This window comes from Vicia villosa, linkage group LG7, assembly GCF_029867415.1.
Source record: "Vicia villosa cultivar HV-30 ecotype Madison, WI linkage group LG7, Vvil1.0, whole genome shotgun sequence".
Taxonomy (NCBI): domain Eukaryota; kingdom Viridiplantae; phylum Streptophyta; class Magnoliopsida; order Fabales; family Fabaceae; genus Vicia; species Vicia villosa.
The window spans coordinates 67,139,026-67,163,379 of NC_081186.1; the positions used below are offsets into that span (position 1 = coordinate 67,139,026).

At 34.2% G+C, this 24,354-nt stretch overlaps 1 protein-coding gene across 1 annotated transcript; it reads right to left on the reverse strand.

Annotated features, from left to right (window-relative positions):
* Window positions 1-9,769: 9,769 nt before the first annotated feature.
* LOC131619245 (uncharacterized) lies at window positions 9,770-10,872 on the reverse strand. Its single transcript, XM_058890363.1, has 2 exons — window positions 10,434-10,872; window positions 9,770-10,335 (listed from the first exon to the last, which is right to left on the reverse strand). The coding sequence occupies exons 1-2, from the start codon at window positions 10,870-10,872 to the stop codon at window positions 9,770-9,772; spliced, it is 1,005 nt and encodes a 334-aa protein (XP_058746346.1).
* Window positions 10,873-24,354: the final 13,482 nt, after the last annotated feature.

The window sequence follows — 24,354 nt, forward strand, 5'->3', positions numbered from 1 at the left end:
TATCATTGTTGCATTGTAGTTGTAGGGAACTGCCTTATCAGAGTCATAAGGAACAGGTCCAGGTAGACAAATGATCAAAGGAGCAATAGGAACCTTTGGCTTGTTGTAGGTAACTTCTATGCGCTCAGGCATGTTGAAATGAGGAACGATGACGTTAACTTTAGGCATTTCTGAGTTGATATCTGAGACTAAAAGCTCATGCGGATAACATCCTATCGTGTTAACTTCATCTTCATTCCTATTTCTGTAGATCTGAATAGTACCATTATCTAGCAAAACTTGAAGATCTCTTCTCACAATCGAACATCAGTGAGGATCTATGCAACATATGCTACAGGAACCGTAGTGATGCTGGCAAAAATTCTGCCCTTGACAGAGAGTGGCGTGCATTTGTACCAAATCTGCTCTTGAGAAATTGATATTATAGACTCGGTATGGACCAGAACATCCATACACCATGTTTATAACATGCCCTCCATGATTGGGCAGCGGATTTGCTTGCACATTTGGATTCAGATTTCTGAAAGAGAGGAGATTAGATCTAACCAACCTCTGAACTTCATATTTCAAAGCTATGCAATGCTCAAGATCATGGCCAGGTGCTCCTTGATGATAAGGGCATGAGACCTCAGCTTTGTACCACCATGGGAGTTTCTCAGGTACCGGTGGTGGTGCTTTAGTTTGAACAAGACCTCTTTCAATCAAAGCAGGGTACAACTCTGTGTAGGTCATTGGAATCGGATCGAACTGTGGAGCTCTTTGCACACGATTCTGATTGTTGTTAAACTGTTGAGCCTGTTGTCGAGGCTGTTGTTGTTGAAATTGCGGGGCAAATCCCGAATTCGGTGCTGTATTAACGACTGGCGCAATAGCAGCAATCTGTTGTTGACGGTTGACGTTTCCTCTTGGCTTTCCTTGGGATACCATGTCAACACTTTGTTCTTTCTTCTTTTGGAAACCACTTCCGAACTTTTTGGTTCCGCTTGAAGATCCACTTTCTTTAGTTAGACGTCCGGTTCGGACTCCTTCTTCTAGACGCATCCCCATGTTTACCATTTTGGTGAAATCACTTGGAGAACTAGCAATCATGCGTTCATAATAAAACGGGCCAAGAGTATTCAAGAAGATCTTTATCATCTCTTTCTCTTTTAACGGTGGATTAATCCGAGCAGCAGTTTCTCTCCATCGTTGAGCATATTGTTTGAAAGCTTCATGATCTTTCTAAGCCATGGATCGGAGCTGATCTCTGTCTGGAGCCATATCCGAGTTGTATTTGTATTGTCGGACAAAGGCCTCACCTAGGTCATTGAAAGTCCGAATATTGGTGCTATCCAAACCTGTGTACCACTTCAGTGCGGCACCAGTCAAACTGTCTTGAAAGTAATGGATGAGCAACTAATGATTATCTGCATAAGTAGACATCTTTCTGGCATACATCACGAGATGACTTTGTGGACAAGAACTACCTTTGTACTTCTCAAAGTCTGGGACCTTGAATTTAGCAGGTATTTGTACACTGGGAACTAAGCATAGCTCCTAGGCATTCTTTCCAAACAAATCTTTGCCACGAATAGCTTTGACTTCCAGTGGAATCTTGTTAAACTGTTCTTGGAGATCCTCCACAAGGTTACGCTGATTTGTGCTATCACCTTGATCATGATAAATCTCATTGCCTTCATAAGGAACAATGTGAACCGTAGGGGTCGGAACTGTCATAGTGGGGTGAGAAAGTGCCATAGTGATTTTTTTGGGAAAAAGTTACCCCTGAATGTGGAATAAACGCCGAACCTTGTGTAGCAGGCGCTTCAGTTGTGGTTGTTTGGACCCCAGAGAAATTATGGCGAAAACCTGCACCAAAGCTGAAAGGCGTGCCCCAATCTTCTGGCATGGAGAAAGATGGAATGCTGAATGCAACTGTAGAAACTGGAGTAGTGACTTCAGATGTTACCGTTGCTTGACTGTTGGGTAGTGGCTGCTGATTCTGTGCGGCCAATAAGGAGTCAACCAGAGTAGTGAGACTTTCCAATTTTTCTTGAAGGGTGGTCACTGTACCACGGAGCTCAATATTCTCTTGTTCAGATTGTTCCATTACTCTTCTTCTGCTTGAACGAGTATTGTATCTGTGATCTGATTGCGAGCGCGGTCGAGAAACTTTGAGACGCGACAGCTTGACGATCTATTGGAGAAAGATCCAAAAGATGAGACTCTATACAACAGACTCGATATGCAGAATGATGCATGCAAAAAGAAGTTTATGATTTTTCCAAACATTTTAAAGATTATTTCCTTGCAAACATTTGAACACAAACTATTCTTTTATTGAAATAATGGGAAAATGTTACAACATTGGAGCGTAGCTCCTTAGAGAAGCAAATGATAAATAAAAAGCTAAACAAATCCTAAACATCCTCATCGGACGAAGAACCAAATGCGTTGTGCAGCTTGAGCTTCATGATTTCTTTCCCATAATAAGCTTTCAACTCGGCCTTTTCGGTCCTCAGTTTGTCAACAACATTCTTCCAATTGTCAGGCATCGGAGCGTTGCTTGTTTAACCTTCAAGATTTTTCTTGCTTTCTTTGATGTACCTCCTGATTGCGGCGTCTTTCCGACGGATCTTCTCATCTTTGCTCATGAGCCATCCATCTTGATAATAGAGAGTTTCTTCGTGATCTTTCACTCTTTTCTTCAACTTTCTATTTTCCACATCAGTTCTACGAAACTTTTCTTCCCAAGCGTTTTTTTCTAACCTCATCTTAGCCAGAGTCTCTCGGTATTCTTCTATAGTGCCAATGGGAATATCGGGTAGTTGAGATACCACAGGGAACATGGGTTTTTCATAATCATAAGGCATTTGAAACTCCCTTGCTCTTTTCTTTACCCAACAGGTGTAGGCGTCCGTAGCAATGCAATTTCTTATCCCACCTTTTTCTTTTCTTCTGACGTCGTACCAAGCTCTCACCATTCTTGCTTTCAATCCTTGAGGATCCTCCCCTTCTTGGTAGAAGTAGCTTTCCACAGCAAGACCAACAGGTTTAACTGAATTTGCATACCCGAGTTGTCGTCGGGCTAAGACCGGATTGTAGTTAATTCCTCCTTGTGTACTAATGAGGGGTACGTTGGCGAACTCTCCACAACTGTTAATGGTTTCCGTACCACAGCGAGCCAAGGTATACCAATGAATATCATTATTAGTAAGAGACATAAGTCTTTGAGACCAACGCAAACCTTCTCGGTTTTCCGTGAAAGTAGGAGACTTAGGTTAGTGTGAAACAATCCATTTGTACAAAAGAGGTGCACAACATACAATGATTCCACCGCCTTGGCGATTCCTATGATGAACAGAGAAATACATGTCACCAAGCAAAGTCGGAACAAGATTTCCAATCAGAAAGATCTTTATGGCGTTGATATCAACAAAGTCGTTGACGTTGGGAAACAGAACCAACCCATAGATGAGCAAGGCTAATACAGCTTCAAAAGCTATCATGCTACCAGTTTCGATGAAACCAAAGGCTTTCTTTATTAGAAACTGTGAAGTCAAACCCGGAAGGTTTCCTTTGGTAGTCCAATTGCTTTCTACTTCATATTTCTTCAAGTGGATACCTGCTGCAATGGCTGGTGACTTAGGAATGGCTTCCAAACCATTGAAAGGTATTTTGTCAGACACAGGAATACCCAAAAGATTGGCATATTCTTCCAAGGTTCGTACCAACTGATAGTCTGGAAAGGTGAAACACCGGTAGACGGGATCATAGAACTGAACCAGAGTTTTGAGAAGTCCTTCATCAACATGAGTGTTCAAGATAGGCAAAAGCTTTCCATGGCTTTTCCTAAAATCGGAAGGGTCTTGTACAAAAGATGCCAACTCTTTCAGTCTTTCCACATTAGGCTCTTTGAAACCGTACCTCTTGGTATGCCTTTTAACCCACTCCATAACTTAATCCTATAATGTTTGCAAAGAAAATTCTCTAAATTCTTTGGAAAAATCATGTTTTTATGGAAAAAGATGGATTTTTTTATGGATGTATGAATGCATGGATGCCACATATTCAAACATGGTAAAGCAAACATGGTACGACAAACATGGCAGTTCAAACATAACTCTACAAACATGGTAACACAAACATGGTACACACAAGTTCAAAGGTTCAGCGTCACGAGCATGAGGTCAGAGAACGAAACATGGGATAATACTAGGGTTTATCACCTTCAAAACATGTTCTACTGATACGTCAGAGTCTACATTTTTCTTTCGGATATTACCGGCTTGCACAATTAAACTTGTGAGCTAGAAATATTCTCAAGAAAAACTCGTCTGAGTGTGGTTTTCCGCATGACAACTAATCCAAGTCTTCACCTGAATAGTTTCTGCACCACAACCTAATAAGGCCAGGATAGGTTATGGGTTCTACAGCCAACTCAGCTTCTACAGTTCAATGAAAGCAATAATGTCTTCGCAACTGAACTTGCTAAACATATACTACAAACAAGGAACCTCCACTGAGCGGAAGGATTCTCATGCTGACTTTTTAAGGACTGACTCCTTGTATGCCATACATGACTATACCCTCCACCTAATTCTTATGTGTACTTAATCCGGGTTAGGATTTGTCCATAATGTATCACGTGTAACAGAACCACACAAGTAACAGAGCCAAAGAACCACACATGAAATAAAAGAAAGAAATAAAAACAAAACAAATAGAAATAACCCTTTCTTTGGAAATAATAAAAAGTCTTGTCCCCAGTGAAGTCGCCATTTTTCTGCCGCGGGGAAAAATCGATATCTTTTTCAGGATGAGACACCTGATGCCTTCTTTGGGCTCGAGTGTTCAAAAAATGATTTTTCTTTTGTTTCGACCAAACTTTTTATTGTTTCCAAAGTAGGAAAAGGAAAAAAGTTGCAATAACCTAAAAAGTGGGGGAGAGATTCCAGGTAAGAGGGTTGGTTATACGAAGGGAAGGTATTAGCACCCAACGTATCTATAGTACTCTATAGGTTTCTTTGTTATGTTTGTTCATTCTATGTTATGGTGGAGGTTCTTGTGAAATAGGTGGGACCTAAGGTGTTTGTTTGATTATGCTCGCAAAGATCATCGCGATCCTCTGCATACATATCCCTTAGAGGGAATCAGAGCATCTGTAGCTCGGGGTCTACGGGTGCTAAGGTTTGAGTGGTTTGAGGGAGAAGTTTTGCTCGCCAAGGATACGACCTTGTGCCTACGTATTCTCAAAGGGATGTTGAGAAAGTCAGAGCAATCGTAGTTCCCACTTATGCTAGTGGAAGCAAAGGATAAGAGACAAATGTCATCTTAATGCTCGATGTATCTAATCTATATCATCACATACATCTGTTTGATTTGTTTGAAAATCTTTTCATTATAAGCCCTGGGTTGTGCCACTTATGGCGCTTAGAATGATAAAGATGTTTTTTTTTTGTTTAACCAGCCTTGTGGCAAAAACTTTCAATGAAGTCAGCCTTGTGACAAAAAGTTTTGATTAATCAGCCAGCCTTGTGGATAAAGTTTCAATGAAGTCAGCCTTGTGACAAAAACTTTGATTAATCAGCCAGTATGGTGGCAAAACGGTTTGATTGATTAGCCAGCCTTGTGGCAAAAAAGTTTGATTGATTGATTGTTTGTGATGATATAGAAGAGATACTCCTATCATAGAGATGATAAATGTCTAATCTCCTAGGGTATTTGATTTGGATATTGGGGATGCTTATAAGAAGCCCGTGGGTCCTTGTACGAAGCCCAAGAGCAGGCTATCCGAGGGTCCTTGCATTGTAAGCCCAAGAGGAGGCTATGGGAGGGACAATCGAGGGTCCTTGCATTGTAAGCCCAAGAGGAGGCTATGGGAGGGACAAGTCGTTTGTACGAAGCCCAAGAGGAGGCGTGGTATAGTCGGTTTTAGCTCTTAGAGCGGTTTCACCGGGAAACCATACTCTATGTCCTAACCTAAACTAGGGAGATTCTTTGCACGAAGCCCAATAGGAGGCTATGGGGAACCTAGTGTTGTACTAAGTTGAACAAATATATATAACACAAACACAAATATGAACAAGTATGAACAAACATGGACAAACATGAACAAGTATGAACAATTGCATATATATGACAAAGTGTGTGTATATAATGGAGTTTATAAAGGAAATATACCTGTAAGCATGATCCATTTGTATACACGGGGGCTCGGGACTTATACTCGGGGAGAGGCCCATTGAGTTTATTCAAAGCTATGTAAACAAATATTTACAAAGGGGCTTGGGACTTATACTTACATGGAGGCCCATGTTTTATTTTCATAAAACATGGTTGATTGTTTTTTTTTTTTGAGGTTTTGTTGTTTTGAAGTTTTTTTTTAAGAAGTTTTTCTGTTTTGAAAAACTGTACAAAAAGAAAAGGAATGGGACTTATACTCTCTAATATTCGAGAGGCCCCACGTCATTTTGAAAATAAATTGATCAATTCAAAAAGATTTAATCAATAGTTTCTTTTGAAAAGAAAAAACAAAAAGAAACGGTTTATCGTTTTGAAAAAAACCGTGATCGCTTGTTTTAAAACGGTTTGAATTTTGACCAAAGTCAACTTAATTAAGATAACACAAATTTTAATGCTTAATTAAGACCTAAAAAATTAGGGTTTGATCACAAAAATATTTACAAGTAATTAGGTTTGAAAAATCAAATAAAAACAATATTTAAAGTATTTAAGAACACTTAAAAACATGTCCTTTTTAACCTAATAAAAAAACATATTAAATAAACATTTTTTTTGTGATTTTTTTTATATTCATAAAATACATATATTAAATAAAGAGTGTACAAAAAATGAAGTAAAAATGATGAGTTTTGATTGGTTAAAAAATTAGTTAAAGTTGTGAAGAAATTGAAGAAAAAAAAGTGATAAAAAATAGAGTTTGGTCCTGCCAGGGTTTGAACCCACGCCCTCACTCTCACCAACCAAAACATGAACCAACTGCGCCACGCTTGTGGCTTGTTAATAACACGCGTTGAACTGATTATATTTTAAAACAAGGATTTGAATTTTCTGAATAAAAAATGGCGCCAAGAACACACCTTCAACTGATTTTTGAAAATCTTTGAAACTGAATTGTTTTGATCAAGTAAAGGGTCTATTTCACTCGATTTTCCATAAGGAACATGATGGTGATCTTTAATTTCATTTATTTTTGTTCTAAGATGGTTAATTTTCGCATGAACATGAAGAACCCTAAAACTGAATTTCAACATGAAATCGTGTATGATTGATGAATTATGAAATTGATTGAGGGTTAATAATCAGTGATAGTGCAGAAACAAGATGGCAAAGAAATATTTCATTTATGATGCATGATTCATAGAGTTTGAAATTCAAGTGTACTTACCTCAAAAACGGCCAAACTGAGAATTGAATTTTGACCTGGAGGTGTTACAGATGCTTTGTAACAATCTGGATAGCTTCAATGATGATTATGGAAGGTGTCTGGATGCTTGGTGTGAATTGAAAACACCTGGAGCAGTTGGTGGTACCCGATCTGCAGTTAAGCCTAAGTGTGAATCGAGCTCGATGATTCTGATGTTTCAGGTTGATGATGAGTGTTTGGATATCTCATATGTGATATATATGAGGTGTGGGAAGTGTTAATTTGGACAGAAATGAACTGGAATGAAAATTGGCATGATAAGGCTCATCATGTGTTCATATGGAGGTTGAAGAGTGAATCTGAGTTTTGGGGTGATTTGGGGTGTGTGAGTGGTTCAAACACATCCCATATGATGTTTATGAGTTGCTAGAACCGTCACTTTGGCCATAACTTCAAGGGTTTGGAGGTTGAGTTTTCTACCTCACTTTGAAACTTGAAACTTGCAATTCAAGAAAGAAGAGAGAAAACCTATAATTGTAAGGTTTTGGTGTGATTTGAAGAGTGGAAATGACCTCTATTTATAGGCCAAAGATTCTGAATGCAGAGCTTTGCAAGTTGATCAAAGAATGGTGATTTGGCATTTGGAGATAAAATGGAATCTTTACATTTAATGCAAATGGTTAAAAGTGACTAAACCATGGTTAAATCTCCAAGCTTCTTATCCTCTTCCATTATGATCTTCAAATCAGAAAATATCTTTTAATTATTGCTTTGATGTGTCATTACTTGCATTAGAGGCCATATAGCATTGAAACTTAGTGAAAAATGGTGAAAATTCAAGCATAATGGTCACTAATGTCAAAATTCAAAACCATAGCTATGCTCCATATTTTTTCATGCTCTTGGACATTTTGGAAAGCTCATGTTACACACTTCAAAACCCTAGTTGAAAGTTTCTTCAAGACCTTTAAGGAAATGGGTGAAAAAGATCCATGAACTTTGAAGAAAATGAGATTTTAAGTGAAATTTTCAAAAGATACCAACTTTGAAGCTCCGTATCTCTTAAATGGTTGATCTTTTGGAAAATCATTTTATGTGACAAAGTTGTTTATTGGATCAAAATCTACAACTTTCATGTTGGAAGTTTTTTTCAGTTTGTAGGTGAAATTTTGAGTTATTCCCTTCCAAAGTTTGGAAAAAACCATTGAAAAACACTTAAAAAATTTTCTAAAGTATAAAAGTCAAACTTTGACTTTTTGATTCTTGATTGATTTTATTTATTTTTCTTGACCAAATGACTCCATATATCATATATTGATGATTTAAAACTTCAAAAGTCATGGTTGACCAAAATTCCCCAAAAGTCAATGGTGATCTTGTACAGTTGACTTTTTCAGACGAATCGCGTTTATGGAGATTTCAAATGAACCAGGCTATCCTCACCAAATGAATGGTATGAATGGATAACATTGAGTTATTGGAGGACCTTGAGCCATGGTTTAAGTTGTGGCACCATGTCCTGATTAAAAAGTCAGTTGTTCAGGTGAATTAGGTCAAAACCCTAATTGTCGACCTGATGAAATTGGTGACTGTGGATCTTGAATTGAGACACAATTTCCATTGGATGTTGTAATAGGGATTATTTGAAGATGATTGAAACCTTTGACTGACTTCCTGGGGATTTTTAGGGTTTCCCAAATGTGATCCCTGATTTCAGTCCCTGATAGTTTAAAACCCTAATCTGATGATTTGAAATTGCACTGTTGATCAACCCTTGTATAGGAGATGTCTTGAGTCAATAGATTAGGTCAAAATGATTCACTTGGGGTCTTGAGGTCATGTCCCAAGTCATTAGGTCAAATCCTGAGCAAAAGTCAGGAGTATGCTATCTTCAGTCAAAACCCTAATTTGGTTAATTCAGAGCCTTTGAGCTTGTTGAAATGAATCTCTGAGGACCAAATGTTGATTGTTGATGAAGATGATTCATTTGAGATGAAGGGAGAACAACACCCTAATTGATTGTAACTTGTACTGATGAATGATTTCTTGTTTAAATCCTGCTGAGTCACAAGTAGCAAACACAAGCTATGCAATTTGTTAGAGATGCAAATGATGCATATGCAAATGATATGAGGTGGTATCTTAGGTCAAAAATTGGGGTATGACAACATCTTCCTTCACAATTTGCCATGAAGCTTTGAAGAAGAAAGCATTAAAGCCATCGATCCCAGGGGCTTTGTTATCACTAATACTAGTAAGTGCTTCCCAAATTTCCTTATCTTCAATTGGTCGAATGATGCGTTCGCTGAGTCGGTGCTTAAATTTTTTCCTTTGCGAATGGCTGGCAGGTCGATGCCTGTCATGACCATTTCTTTTGTGCCAACTAGATCAGTATAGAATTCAATTTATTTCTTTTTCAATTATATCTTGAGTATTCAATATTTCTCCAGTCAAGGAAGTTAATGTGTGGATCCCCTTGTGATTGTTCTTCTCCTTTACAGATGCATGGAAAAACGAATTATTTCTGTCACCTAATGTAAGCCAAGTTACCTTTGATTTCTGCAATAGGATAGATTCCTCAAGCTGATTTAAACGTGTGAGCTGATCAGTACAATGCTTTACATGTTCAATGGCTTGTGCATCAAATAAATTGGAATTAAGATCATTTTGTGCCTGTTCCAAAACCCTCCTAGCCTGCTGAATTTGTTGCTGGATATTTGTGTACTTTTTGTTTAACTTATGTAGAATAGGCTGCTGATTTTTCAACTTTACCCGAAGCTTAAACATTGTTGTTCCTTCCATCTTTTGCTGCCAAATTTTAGTGATCACCTGGACATATGATTCATCTTTTGTAGTGCAATTGATGAATTTAAACATAGTTTTTCTACTGACTTGCTGTTTTACCATAGTCACTTTCAATGGAGCATGGTCTGAAATATTTGGCAATAGCACCTCCACTGTAAGATCTAGGAATTGTTGAAACCATTGCACGTTTCGAATCAATCTATCAATTCGTGAATATATTGCATTTTTGTCTGTTTATTAGACCACGTAAAATGCGAACCTGCAGTCCTTGCTTCAAACAGGACAGTAATTTGCATCATGTTCGCAAGATCTTTATATTCGGCCTCAGTGACATTGTTGCCCCCAATTCTATCTTGACTTATGAGAACATTGTTGAAATCTCCAATTACAATCCACGAACTATTTACATTCATGCTTAAGGCTTCAATTCTCTTCCATAACAGTTTCCTTTTCTCTAATTGATTAAAAGTATAAATAATAGTAGCAGCATATTGAATAATGCGATCTAATGTACAAACCTCTACATGAATATATTGATCAGAAACGTTCACCACTCTAATATGCATAGTATTTGGTTTCCATAATAACCACACCTTTCCATTATCATGATGCATGTAGTTGTCTTCATAATTCCAACATGAGCCAAACTTCCTTCTTATTTTTTCTGCATTTATCTTCTTATTTTCCTGTATCACCATTTTTTCCATCTGCTACTGCCTGTGTAACTAAACTTGTTTCACCACTGGGAGCTTCACTTTCAGGTTTTTTAATGGTTTCCACACCTTAGCTTTACATTGCATGGGGCCATTTTTCTGGGTAGAAAAGTCATGTCCAATCCTTAAGCATGTATCACAATATTTCGGCTGCCATTCGTATTCAATTTTTTGTGACAGTGTCTTTCTATTATGGTCCTTAATACAAACAGTTTCTCGTGGTTTTTGTGTTAAATCAACTTCGATTAGGACTCTTGCGTACGAGATTCTTAAGTTTTTGGCTGTGCATTCATCCGTGGCAATAGGTTATCCAATGGTGCTAGCAATCTTGGACAAATTTTTTTCTCCCCATAAGTGTAACGGTAGATTTGGTAGTGTTACCCATAAAGGGAGAGTTCTAAGCAAATCTTCCTTAATCTCGAAGTCAGGTGTCCAAATATGAAGTAAGGTCCTGAGGTCATGATCTTTTCCTTATCTTCATTGCTATTGAACTTTACTATGAAATATCCCTCGTCGTTGTAATATAATTCCGATAACGAGACGAAATTCCATGTGTTTTCCTTGAACTTCTTTACAGCATGCATAGATAGATTTTCCCCTAGGGAAAACAAGATAATGGAATTCTCCCAATATGCTAATTTCCCTACAGCATCCTCTTCATCGATGATTACTTCCATCTCTCCATTCATGAAAGTCGGCGCAATAAACTCCACCATCATTCCTCATTCTTGATTCTTGTTCCCCTTAATAATATCCACCCATGGTTTTCGCTCCAATGTAAAGGAAGGTGATCGTTATCGTTCCTCAACCTCAACTATTTTCTGTTTTGGTGAATCATCCTTTCTTAACGTGGATGGTTCAACATGACTCTCTGGTTTATCTGAATTCATATTGTCCTCAGTTGTTTCCGGACCATCCACGACGTTGGTAGTATTCTTCTGGCGTGCTGCCACTAGTTTTTTCGGCCGGCCAGCCGCACGTTTACCTAAGGTCATCGTAACCCTAGCAGAGAAAACCACCCATTTTCTCTCATTAATCCAGTTAATCTATTTTTTTAATTTCAATAAAAGCAATTAAAAGCTAAATCAAATCAATTAAAAAATCATATAAATAAAAATAAATCCTCTATCTGTTTGTAACGTGTAAAACAAATATTCTCTTTTATATCCACGGCGCACCCATTTCCTCTGTTTATCTATCTTTTTCTCTTTTCTACAATTCAACAATCAAAACATTAAGTAAAATACCCTCAACGCACAGAAACCCTAATCCCAATATATTAGATAATTTCACTGTTACAATTACATAGCTTGATAGATCCGGACTCTCCCTGGTTGAGGATTATGGAGGATCTTGGGAAATGTTTGTTATGAGAATTATAGATGACTCGAAAAAAGGGAATGTATGGTTTTATAGCGTGAGGAATGAGTGAATTTGGGGCAGCTTTGTATTGATTGAACAAAACCTAAGATAAGATTGGGAAGTTGCAAATAAGATTATTGCAATAATCTCTCAATGGTGCAATCGCTCTTTATTTCACGTGAAAAATAAAAACAAAGTATCATTCATAACAATTGTTCAGATTCCCTATAGTGAAACCAATAACTAATTCATGTTATATTATATATATATATATATATATATATATATATATATATATAAATAATTAAATAAATATAATCAAATAATTAAATAAATTAAATAAAAAACAAATAAAGAAATAATAAAAATTACTATAAATAGAATGGAAAGAAATTGTTATAATACATACGGGAGTGACACTTGGCAAACTCTAAACAATGTTTCGGTTAGTTCATTTTCATTTAATTCATTTTTGTTTCGGTTAGTTCATTTCATTTTCATTTAATCAAGTGGGTAGTTCATTTCATTTTCATTTAATTAAGTGGGTACTTCATTTCATTTTCATTTAATCAAGTGGGGAGGGCATATTGGACCTTGTTAGAATACATGCTAGCCCTAAAATTTACTATATATAGTTATGAGTAATGTTATCTATCATATAAGAAAATTATATGTTCTAAAAAAGACCAAAATGTGCTGCTTGCTCACAAACTTGCCACGGGGATAACTTAATCATCTCCCAGCTGCTTTTTGTTTCTTCCTTTCACATCAATGTTGTTTTCCTTTTCTTTACTCCTTCTTTCTCCTATCACCTGGTTTTTCTACTTTTTCTTTCTTCTTCCTAAACCACACATTCTGTTTGAATTTTCTAAAACTAATTTTATTTGTAGCTTTTTTCTCATAAAATGTATTTTAGATTAATTATAATTTGTAATTTGATTCTCAAAATCAAAACTAATTATTATTGTGATTTTATTCTTTCAAACAAATTATTTTAAACTTAATTATTTAATAAAAAATTATAAAATATATATATATATATATATATATATATATATATATATATGTATGTATTATATTTTGCAAAAAATAAAAAGTTTCAGTTTATTACTCCATTAAAAAACTATTTTTAAATTTGATTAAAAGTTTATTATTAACTAAAAATATAATGTGGGATAAATATTAAAAGTTTTATTGTTATTTATTTTAATAATTATGAAATAATGTATTGAAATTTCAAATTAATATTACTAATTTATTAAAATATATTAATTATAGGGATTTTCTATCGAAAGAGAAAAATGTATAACTACTTTTAAATTTGTGTTAATTTAAAACTTTTTTTAGATTTGAATCACTCAAACCTGAATTATTTATAACTTCTCATTCTATTTTATTTTTTAGATTGTCAATCAATTGTAGAAGAAAATGTGTTGTAGATTATTTTTTATTGTTTATTAAACTTTAAAAAAAAATATTTGCAACTTTGTTGCTAATGTTTTAATAATAATTTTTTATTTTGTTTCTACATAATTGATGTAACAATTTGAAAAAGGGTTAAAATATGTGCAAAATATTTTAATTAATTAAATTCAAATATTTATATTACTTTACCTTCTCCAATTTACGAGGGAAATAATCAAAAGATTTGTTTTAATACAAACAATTTACTTTACCTACTACAATTAATGATTGTTTTTAAATTTTTTATGTGATTTTAAGACCCATAGTTTTTGTGACAAAATAAACTTAGCAACTTTCTGTAAATGATTTTATAACCGATCATTTTTAATAAATACTTTATAAAATTTTAGATTTTAAAAAGAAAATAATATATATAATCAAATTTTTTATATTAACACCCACTTGATTAAATGAAGATTTCAAAATTTGGATTTTATAAAATTTTGGATTTTATAACCGATCATTTTTAATAAACATTTTTCTATAATCAAATTTGAAAATACAGAAGGAATGTGGTTCTGCATCTTCAAATTTCTAGAACCCTCACTCCCTCCTTAAGTGGTTCATTGGACAAAAAAAAAATAATGGATCTACAATAAAGTCAATCCAATTTGAAAAAAAAAAACATTTAAATTTTAAGCCTATAACTTTTAAAGTACTTCCCACTTTCTACCAATCCGGTAAACTTTTTGAGATCGCGGTGGTCTTTAACCATTTCATCCGTCATTATACCCTTTTCCGTACGCATATGTCTCCATCCATCAGTCAAATAGTAACCGAATGAATGGAAAAAGGTATTTGACTGATGGATGGATGGAGACAGATGTGTATGGAAAAAAGTATACTGGTCGGTGATAATATCTCGTTAGAGACAACCGCGCTGCCAAAAGGTTCACGGGATTGACAGAAAATTCAATGCCACTTAATTTAAAAGCTATACAGAAGGCATGTAGCAGCTTAAAATTTAAAGTGATTTTTTTTTTTTTCAAATTGAATTAAATTTATTGTGGATCTATCATTTGTACAATGAACAACTTAAAGAGGGCGGAGGTTCAAAAGAGAAATTTGAAGATGTTGAAGGGAAAGGTGTTGTCATACCTATGCAATGAATTCAAAGTATTCCCTTGGAAGACACTGAAGGTAGATTCTATTTTTTTTTTTTAATCATTATTGTAAACTGCATATAAATTAAGTTTTGAGTGTATAGGTCGATTTTAGAGAAGTATTAGTTTAAATTTCATTGAACGAAGTAGCTATGTGTTTTGGTTCTCAAATTGGTTCTAATTCGACTACTGTCTAGAGGGAATTTGATTTAGGTGGGTTACTGTAGTGTAACAAGTAACAAATTGTAATTCAGTTTTTACTTCCATGAGATTCCATTCAAAATATAATCTCAATAATACTTCGTAATTTAGTTTTTACTTCTATGAGATTCCATTCAAAATATAATGTCAAAAATACTTCTATGAGATTCAAATTTTCAAAAGCAAATGCTATTGATTTACATGCTGTTAAATTCAGTTTTTACTTTTATTTTGTTTTTATTTTTGTTAAATTCAAATGAGTTGTTTAGTGAGAATAAGAAGAAAACGTGGTGATCATGTACATGCTGAATTTTGATGATGAATGAAAGTTCTAATTTGCTTCTTCAATTCTTTTTACTTGTTAGATTTAATTCCAATTTACCCGATGATGATGATACAAAGTTTTTTTTTGATTGGATGATACAAAGCTTAATGTCAGCTATCTTAAACTAAATTCAAATTGCTTTGGCTTTTTGGTTTAAATGTCAATTTAACTTGAACTTGTCATGAAAGCAAAAATAAGTTCTATGTTCCTTGTATGAGGATGTTCAAAAATGAAAAGGAAGATGATGATGCCAATCTTGGTAAAACAAGAATGAGCTTCAAACTTGAAACAACTTGTCTTAAAATTTGAATTTTGTAATGATAATGGCATATGCGATGAAAAAAATGGTTGGTAATGGCAGCTGCTAAAAAGCCAATGATTGTTGTTAACTACAAGAGAGAAGGAAATGAACTTTCCGTATAATAGATATCTCCAATGGTTCTAATGAAGATGCTTCAAAATGCTGAACTTCTTGGAACTGAGGTGAGTCTACAAACCCGGTCTGTTCTATTCCTGGACTCCATTTTTGCTAAAAAAACTAAGTACATATTCATAGCAATTCCTGCTACCAATTGAGTTAGTAGTTGGTGTTACAGTAAACCCAATCGAAAGAGGTGCTAAAATCTACAAACACAAACATCACCATAAATAGCTCTAAAAATAAACCAATTGGCACAGCTAGATTAGTCTAAAACAAAATAAAACAGTGAAGTACTATGTAACAATGAAGTAACGAAAAAGAAGAGAAACAATGTTTAAGATAGCTAGTGAAACAAAAATACATTTTCATAGCTCATGAAACAAAGTTTAGAACTCAGTTGATTTAAGTTTAGTCAATATATTTTATTTGAATAGGAAGGCAATCATGCTTTTGAAATGCCTATGATACATACTTTTATTATGGTTCTGAAATGCATAACTTGCATTTGATGAAAATTATGACAGTCTGAGGCTACCAAAATTCATTTGCAAATAAATTGTTTATTTCTCCTCTTAAAATTATATTTGAATATTTTATGAATTCTAAGTTTATGATATTGTCAAAATGTTTGTATTAACAATTGATGTGGATGATGAGAATATCAATTAACAGTTATCCATGTCTGATACTGCCGTGCAGGTGCTGAAACATGATCAAGCTTCCTTTGTATCCGCAAGCTGCTCTATCGAGCACACGTGATCAAGCTTCTGAAACATATATATATATATATGTATATATATATATATATATATATATATATATATATATATATATATATATATATATATATATATATATATATGTTATGTAACCCTTCTCAAAATATTATAAACTCAATAACTGTGGGCAAAGATATTGCTACTGCATGAGAGTCCTGTTTGAAAGAGTTTCAGAGTTAGCATTAGGTAAGTTTCCTGTATCAAAACTCCAAGGTCTTATCTAATGTATGCTATATATAAACTCTGCAGTAATGTTTCTAATATTTGTAACTCATACATGTAGATTATTTTGATGATGTGATGGTGATAATGTCTCAGTTCTGGAGTGGAATTAAGACCTAACGATTCTGTTTGAGTACTTGGTTATCTTTGAATATTTGGTGCAGTTTGGAAACTTATTGTTGTTGTATCTGTTTGAATATTTGGTTATGTAGTATAATGATATATTTCTAATCTATTCTGGTTTGTGGATATGGTTATTGTAATATAATGTTAATTTATTGTTTCTTTCATATTTTGTTTATATATGATATGTTTTAGCCTAAAGTTTTTAAGACAATTAGGATATTCAATATTTTTGCCTTGGAAAAAGAGGACAATATTCTTTTAACATTCTTTTTCAAATCACACACATACAACATAAAAGCATTAAACAGTCAGAATACAACGTAAAATGATTGAACATCCGCGAGGTAGAGATGTTGAGTTATCGTTATCGGGTAGATATTGTTGAATTTCCTTTTTGGCAGTATAGAGATCAAATGTGAACAATGAGAATTCTTTGAGTTCTATTTCTTTTTGAGGTTTACAAGTCTTATTTATCCCAGACTCATCGTTGTGTGGTAATTAAATTTTCAATTTTTTGGTTATGCAGATTCTTGCGAGGCAATTAATGATGAAGGCATGCCAATGTATCAACAGTTTAGTTGAATATTGGTTATTAAGGTATAAATGAACACACAGGAATGAATTTTAAGATATGAATGAACTTTTCTTGTGATTCTCTCTTTGGTTTCCAGCTTGAACCATCTTGAACTGGGAAAGCAGATTCATGGTGTTGCTATGAATTCTGTTGCAAATATTGTTATTAATATGTATGTTAACTCTACTATATGTTTAGCTCCACTATACATAATATATATGCTTTTGATATATAGTTGGGATGGCGGAGTACGAATTTGTTGAACAACAAAAGAGTTATTAGGCGGAGTACAAATTTTCTTTCATCTCAACCCACCGCCAATTCGGTTATTTCTCAATCTGCATTTCCTAGAGTTAAAAATTACTTATTGCCTTTTAACTGTTTTTCTTTTGCAATGATTCAATTTTTGCTCTTCAACGTGTTTTTACTATATGCTTCTCTGTTTTATCTTTTAAGGTTTATATCTTCCAAGTTATTTATCCACTTCGTGGTTAATTGATTGAGTTTATTATTCTCTCAAGTGCTTTCTAATTTGTTACTTTTTTTTTTGTGTGTTTATGGATCTTTTGGTGATGACCTCCACGACCCTTATATGCCCATGTAAGAATGAAATAATTGTATTTCTTTCTTTTTCTGAGATCTATTTTGTGCTTTGCTTATTAGTAATCTTTTGTTAATATATTATTTCAGATGAACGAAATCAGGCCAGCCACTTTCTAGGAAACTACCATTCCCTTCTAGCAAGATAAATCCATATAGGATTATTATTGTGCACGGTCTTGTAATCCTCGGGTTTTTTCCAGTATAGAATTCTCCACCTAGTTAATGATGCATAGAACTCGTGGCTAACTTCAGCCATCTATGAAATATGGTTTGATGTATCTTAGATAATGGATTAGTTTCCAAAATGGTATTCAATAATACTAGAAACATACCTTAATCGTCTATCATTAAGGTAATGTTGCAGCTACAGGTGTATAAAAGGCATTGCATGAAGTTATCAAGAATCATGGTTTTAGTAAGATCCTCAAGAACAACAGCAAAATAAACAAGAAGAACATAATATCATTGGTTTGAAGTGTTGTCCAAAATGTATAGATAAGGTTTTTGTTGATGGTGATCATTTATGTATTGTAAGGTTGAGTTGATCAGCATGCATGTTTGGTAATGATAAGGCTTACACTATTCATTTTCGATAGTTTATTGTTATTTGATATCACTCATTTGTTATTTTGGATAGTTTACTCTTTTTGAGTTTGAGATATATACATATTTTGATAATTTGTCCATAATTATGCAACTTTACTAACTTTCAAATTTTAGTTATTGGAATTGTATCATGTAAATAATATACATTCGTCAATCATCATGCATTATTATGATTAGTTGACCATAATAAATATACAATCATCAAGAATTATTTGTCATGTTTATATGGGAGATACATTACAATTATAAAGAATTATATGTCATGTTTATATGGAAGACGTGACATAACTCATAATGCAGGACTTGATGGTTCAATTCAAATAGATGTTAAGAAGTGGCTAAGGGGTGACATTAATACTCATCATGAATTAAGCATAATGTAGGACTTGATGGTTTAACTCTAAATACATGATAAGGAGTGACCAAGATGTCACACAAATGTAAATATAGTTGAATTTATTGTTAGTTTCATCCCATGTATCATATATGTATGTATGACTCGGTAAATTTAGGTGTTAGACCATGCAAGGCAAATATATTTTCTATTTTAAGATAGAGTTCTCATGAAAGTGGTACTCTCAAATGGTGGTTCAAGCCATCTATTCTAGAGTCACCGGTACCTTTGAGTTTAATCTTAATGATATTTTTTTATGTTGGTGTTTAAATATTTATAGTTATTAATTATTTTAAATAAAAATTAAATTTTATTAAATAATCTAAGATAAGAATGAAATTACCGTGTGGACGCACGGTCATCTAGGCATCTTTAAAAATCTTCCCTATGTTGAAATTTTAGTTATAACTAATTCAAGAGAGCTGAAATTATTAGTGCGGGAGAGTCCAGAGTTTGTATACCTTAAACATCAAAGAAAATTTCTTTACCCACCTCCTAACCTTCTTATCCACCTCTGGCGAATTTCCCAAAATACTCCTTATTTCGGAAATACATTTCCGAAAACGTACTTTTATTGGAAAAAAAAATGTGTTTTCGGAAATGCACTTCCGAAAACACGAAAAAAATGTGTTTTCGGAGATGCATTTCCGAAAACACCCCTTTTTTGAGTTTTCGGAGATGCATTTCCGAAAACACCCCTTTTTGGGAGAGGGAGGTATTCTCGGAGATGCATATCTGAAATATTCCAAGACCAAATTGGTCTTGGAATGTTTCGGATATACACTTCCGAAATAATTCAATAATTATTAAAAAAATAAAATCAAGGTGAATCAATACAATTAATAGGTATAAAATGAAAGTGAATCAATAAAATGAAGGTAAATCAATAAAATTAAGTTGAATCAAAATTTCCTAAACAATTTTAAAGTTAAAAATTATTTTACTAACTTATATAAATCAAAAACATCTTAATTTCATAAGTAAATTTTGAATTATATAAAATTAAGTATAAAATTTATTTATTAAATAAAATTAAGACAAAATCTTTTTTTAAATTTTTTAAACTAAATAAAAAATTATAACACATTTTTAATTATGAATCAGAATAGAAATATATAAATATATAATCATAATTATTAATTTTGTAAGTGAAATATATAAATATATAATATATAAATATATAATAATTATTATATAAATATATAAATATATAATAATTATTATAAATTAAAACACTCATTTTTTTAATTTTTATAATTATTATATAAATATATAAATATATAATATTTAATAAATTTTATAAATATAGAATAATTATTGTAATTATTATATAAATATATAAATTAAAAAACTCATTTTTTTAATTTTTTTATAAATATATAACAATTATTATAAATATATAAATAAAAAATTATAACTAAGTGAAATATATAATAACTATTATTTATAACTCATAAATTATATCAAAATATATAATTATTATTCATTAATCATAAATTATATCAAATTTATGATATGTGAATTAATTAATATCTTAAAATTAATTTTTGGGATTTTTTTAGATTTTTTTTTGTTGTTTCGGAGATGCATCTCCGAATTAGTCAAAATTCCAATTTTTGAGATTTTTTTTCGGTAATGCACTTCCGAAGTCTGAAAAATTTTGAAAAAAAAAAATATTTCGGAAATGTATTTCCGAAGCGGGGTAAAATAGGTTTTTCGCTGGGGGTGACCCCCATAGGGAGGTGGGTAAAGAAAAAATCACATCAAAATGATATAAACTTCATTAAATAATGTAATAATGACTTAAATGATGGTCATAGAGAAACAAAATTGTTCGTTGGTATAAAAAGTCATTTAATAAAAACATTTTTATAAAATAGTGGATCAATTCTATTTAGAATATTTTCGAAAGAAATTAAAAATGATAACAAACATTTTACGAAAAGCATAAAATTCTTTTATTTTTTTAAATTTAACTTAATTAATAGATTAAAGGAATAAAATTAAAAATATTTTGTTTTCATTTAAAATTGAATTACTATAGCACCATTTGTTTTTGTTTGTTTGTGAATGTTGCGAGAACATTCATAAGTGACATTACTGAATCTTTCACACATTTTGATTACTATAGCGGTTAGCCCGTTAGGTCAAGAATGCATTTGGTATCCCCATATATATTGACTACGCACGAATAATTTACGATAATTTTATTTAGATTGTATATAATTTTGAAATAAATTAATTAATTAAAAAATAATTAATAATTATATAAATTTATTCTATCAACCAAGTCCTCATTAATCTTATAAAGGCCACTGAGCTAGAAGAGCAGGTTCTAAGGCAACGTGTCAAGATAGATTAGCTGCTTCTTGGAGATGGCAATAATAGGTACTTTCATGCCACTTTGAAAAGTAAAAATAAAACTGCAAATATATATATGCTTTAGAAGATCCCAATGGTGTGGAAGTAACAGGCCATGACATTATTGGGAGAGAGGTGCTAAGATTCTATGAGGATTTGATAGGAAAGTTTAGCACTCAGTTGAGACATATTGATGTGGAGGTTTTGAGGAATGGTGCTCAACTCAGCCAGACACGCCAAACTGAGTTGACTCAGCCTGCTGTTGACAAGGAAATTATGGATGCCCTAAAAAGCATTGGAGACACAAAGGCCCTTGGCATTGAGGGTTATAAGGCAAAAAAATTTAAGGCAGCTTGGGAGGTCATTGGAATGGATGTGAAGGCTACGGTGTATGACTTCTTTGAGCATGGAAGGCTATACAAGGCAGTCATTTGTGTCATTGTTACTTTGATTCTCAAGTTCCCAAATTCCAATAAGATGAAGGATATGAGACCTATTGCTTGATATACCGTGTTATACAAGATCATATCCAAGATCCTCACCAATAAACTGAGCAAAGTTATCAATACTGTGGTAGACTACAGTCAATCTGCTTTTGTTCCAGGAAAAGTTATTCAAGACAACATCATCATTGCTCATGAGTTGTTGAGAGGATACAATAGAAAACATATCTCCCCCAGATGTGCCATTCAGATGGATCAGTTGAAAGCATACGATACTCTTGAATGGAGGGCTTTGGAGGACATATTGAAGGAGATGAGCTTCCCTGTTAAGTTCATAAATTGGATAATGACCTGCATCACGAGTGTCTCTTACAAATACTCCATAAATGGGCAACACAATATTGTTTTGGCTGCAAGGAGAGGGCTTAGGGAGCGTGACCAAATGTCACCTCTTCTTTTCATTCTTGTAATGGAGTATATGCAAAGAAGCATTCAGAAACTCCGAACCATGTCTGATTTCAACTTCCACCCGAAGTGTGAAAAAAATTGCCTAACCAATATTTGTTTTGCAGATGACTTAATCCTTTTTGCTCGAGGGGATGATAGATCTGTGGCTATTATGATGGAAGCGTTTCACAATTTTTCTGACTCAACAAGGCTGAGGGCTAATCCGGCAAAGTGTAAGTTGTATACTTGTGGTATAGCTGATAGTGATACACAGACCTTGCATTGGATCACAGGTTACCAGTATGGAGAGTTGTCGTTCAAGTATCTTGAAGTCCCTCTTTCGTGCAGGAATCTTAGCATACAACAGTGCCGCCCTTTTATTGGCAGGATAGTTGCCAAAATCAAGCTCTAGACTGCAAAAACTTTGAGTTATGCGGGGAGGAAACAACTTATCTGTAGTGTTCTCTTTGTAACATCGTACTGGATGCAAATCTTCCTGTTTCCAAAGAATGTGTTAAAGCAGATTGAAGCTATTTGTCGGAGCTTTCTTTGGAGTAACACGAAGGAGATTACTCGGAGAGCTCCCGTTACATGGGATAATGTGTGCAATCCTCTGAGGGCAGGAGGTCTGAGCATTACTTTGTTACGAGAATGGAACATGGTCAGGATTCATTCCCCCGAGGATATCATTCTCGAGAAGATCGTCGACCATCTTTACCTTAAAAATAAAGGAAACAATGAATTTGATTGTAATCAAATACACCCTTCCACCGCAGGTCAAGTGAAAGGGCGAGGAGAAGAGATGACGCATATCCTCGTTAAAAAATCGCCACTCACTCACAAAAAAGCTGGCGCCCTATTTCGTCTCCTCGGGACGCTCATAACCTAGTTGGAGAATGCAAGGAAAAGTTCTTCCAACTTCCCCGCCACCTTCATATTCTCCCAGACTTAACCAAGGAGCTCCTCGCCGTGTTCATCAGAATTCAAGATAACCCCAAAAGTTTCCTCAAATCATTCATGGTGTGCTCTATAAACCCATAGGCTCACACGATTGATTCATCCTTAAACGGTCTAAACTCCTAAACAATGTTTAAACCCAGATTCCCGATGTTCTACGCAGGCACTCAGAATTACAACAAAAATACATAGAAAAGGATAAAGATCATTTACTTGTTGGAGGAGAAGTAGCAAAAAGAGTTGAAAATGATTGGAGAACTTTAGACCTTAGAGTTGGAAATTCACAGAGCAAGGGAAAAGACTTAGAGGAAATGCAAATGATTGTTTCCTCTTCCTTTTATAGTGAAGCTATACGGGGAATGGCGTGTTGGACAACCGACACACGTCATAAATCACCAGCCTCAAAGGCCACATGCCAACCCATTGTATTCTGAAACCAAACAAAACTTTTCCTGAAACTTAATGTTTCCCCATATGCTAAGCTAAAACGACTATTTGATCATAACGAGCACGACCTTTCCTCGACCGCGATACGAAACACCTCAAAAGCCCGCATGCCCGGCCAAGTGACGAGGGCATCCCTCGAGCCTTTCTCGGCCACACGCCTAGTAAAAGTCATTGCCCCTAACAGGAACAACGACTTGGGGGGCTCCTATTCTGGTCTGGACCGAGCAGGCCCAATACCTGAGGACTGGACGAGCAGGCCCACTCTAGGCCTAATAACGCACACGCTAGCCGTTGGAGCGCTAGTCCCACATGCCTCACGAAGAGCACGCGGTCAAACCTACTAGCGTAGAATTAATGCAACTACCTCCAAACCCTACGCTCTGGTCACCCAGGATACAAATCACTTACTAACTCAGCCCTACTCTACAGGATCTTGGCAGTTTCCTAACACGTGGGCCTCAAGTAAATCCAGCCCAAATAGAAAATATTGGCCCAGCGCTGGGGGCTATAAATACCCTCTTTCATTAGAGGGTCATGTATTCAAGATCATCCATTCACTCTCTCTTAACCTCAGTACTTGCTCTCCCAGCTATTATACTTACTTTAACATCAGAGTACCTTGCAGGTACACC

Bases quoted from the DNA above. Each gene is read 5' to 3' on its own strand.
- LOC131619245 (XM_058890363.1), bottom strand. From the start codon at position 10,872: ATGGTGATACAGGAAAATAAGAAGATAAATGCAGAAAAAATAAGAAGG. The intron at 10,336-10,433 runs GTTCGCATTTTA...AACAATTCCTAG, and splicing joins GTTTGAAGCAAGGACTGCAG to ATCTTACAGTGGAGGTGCTA.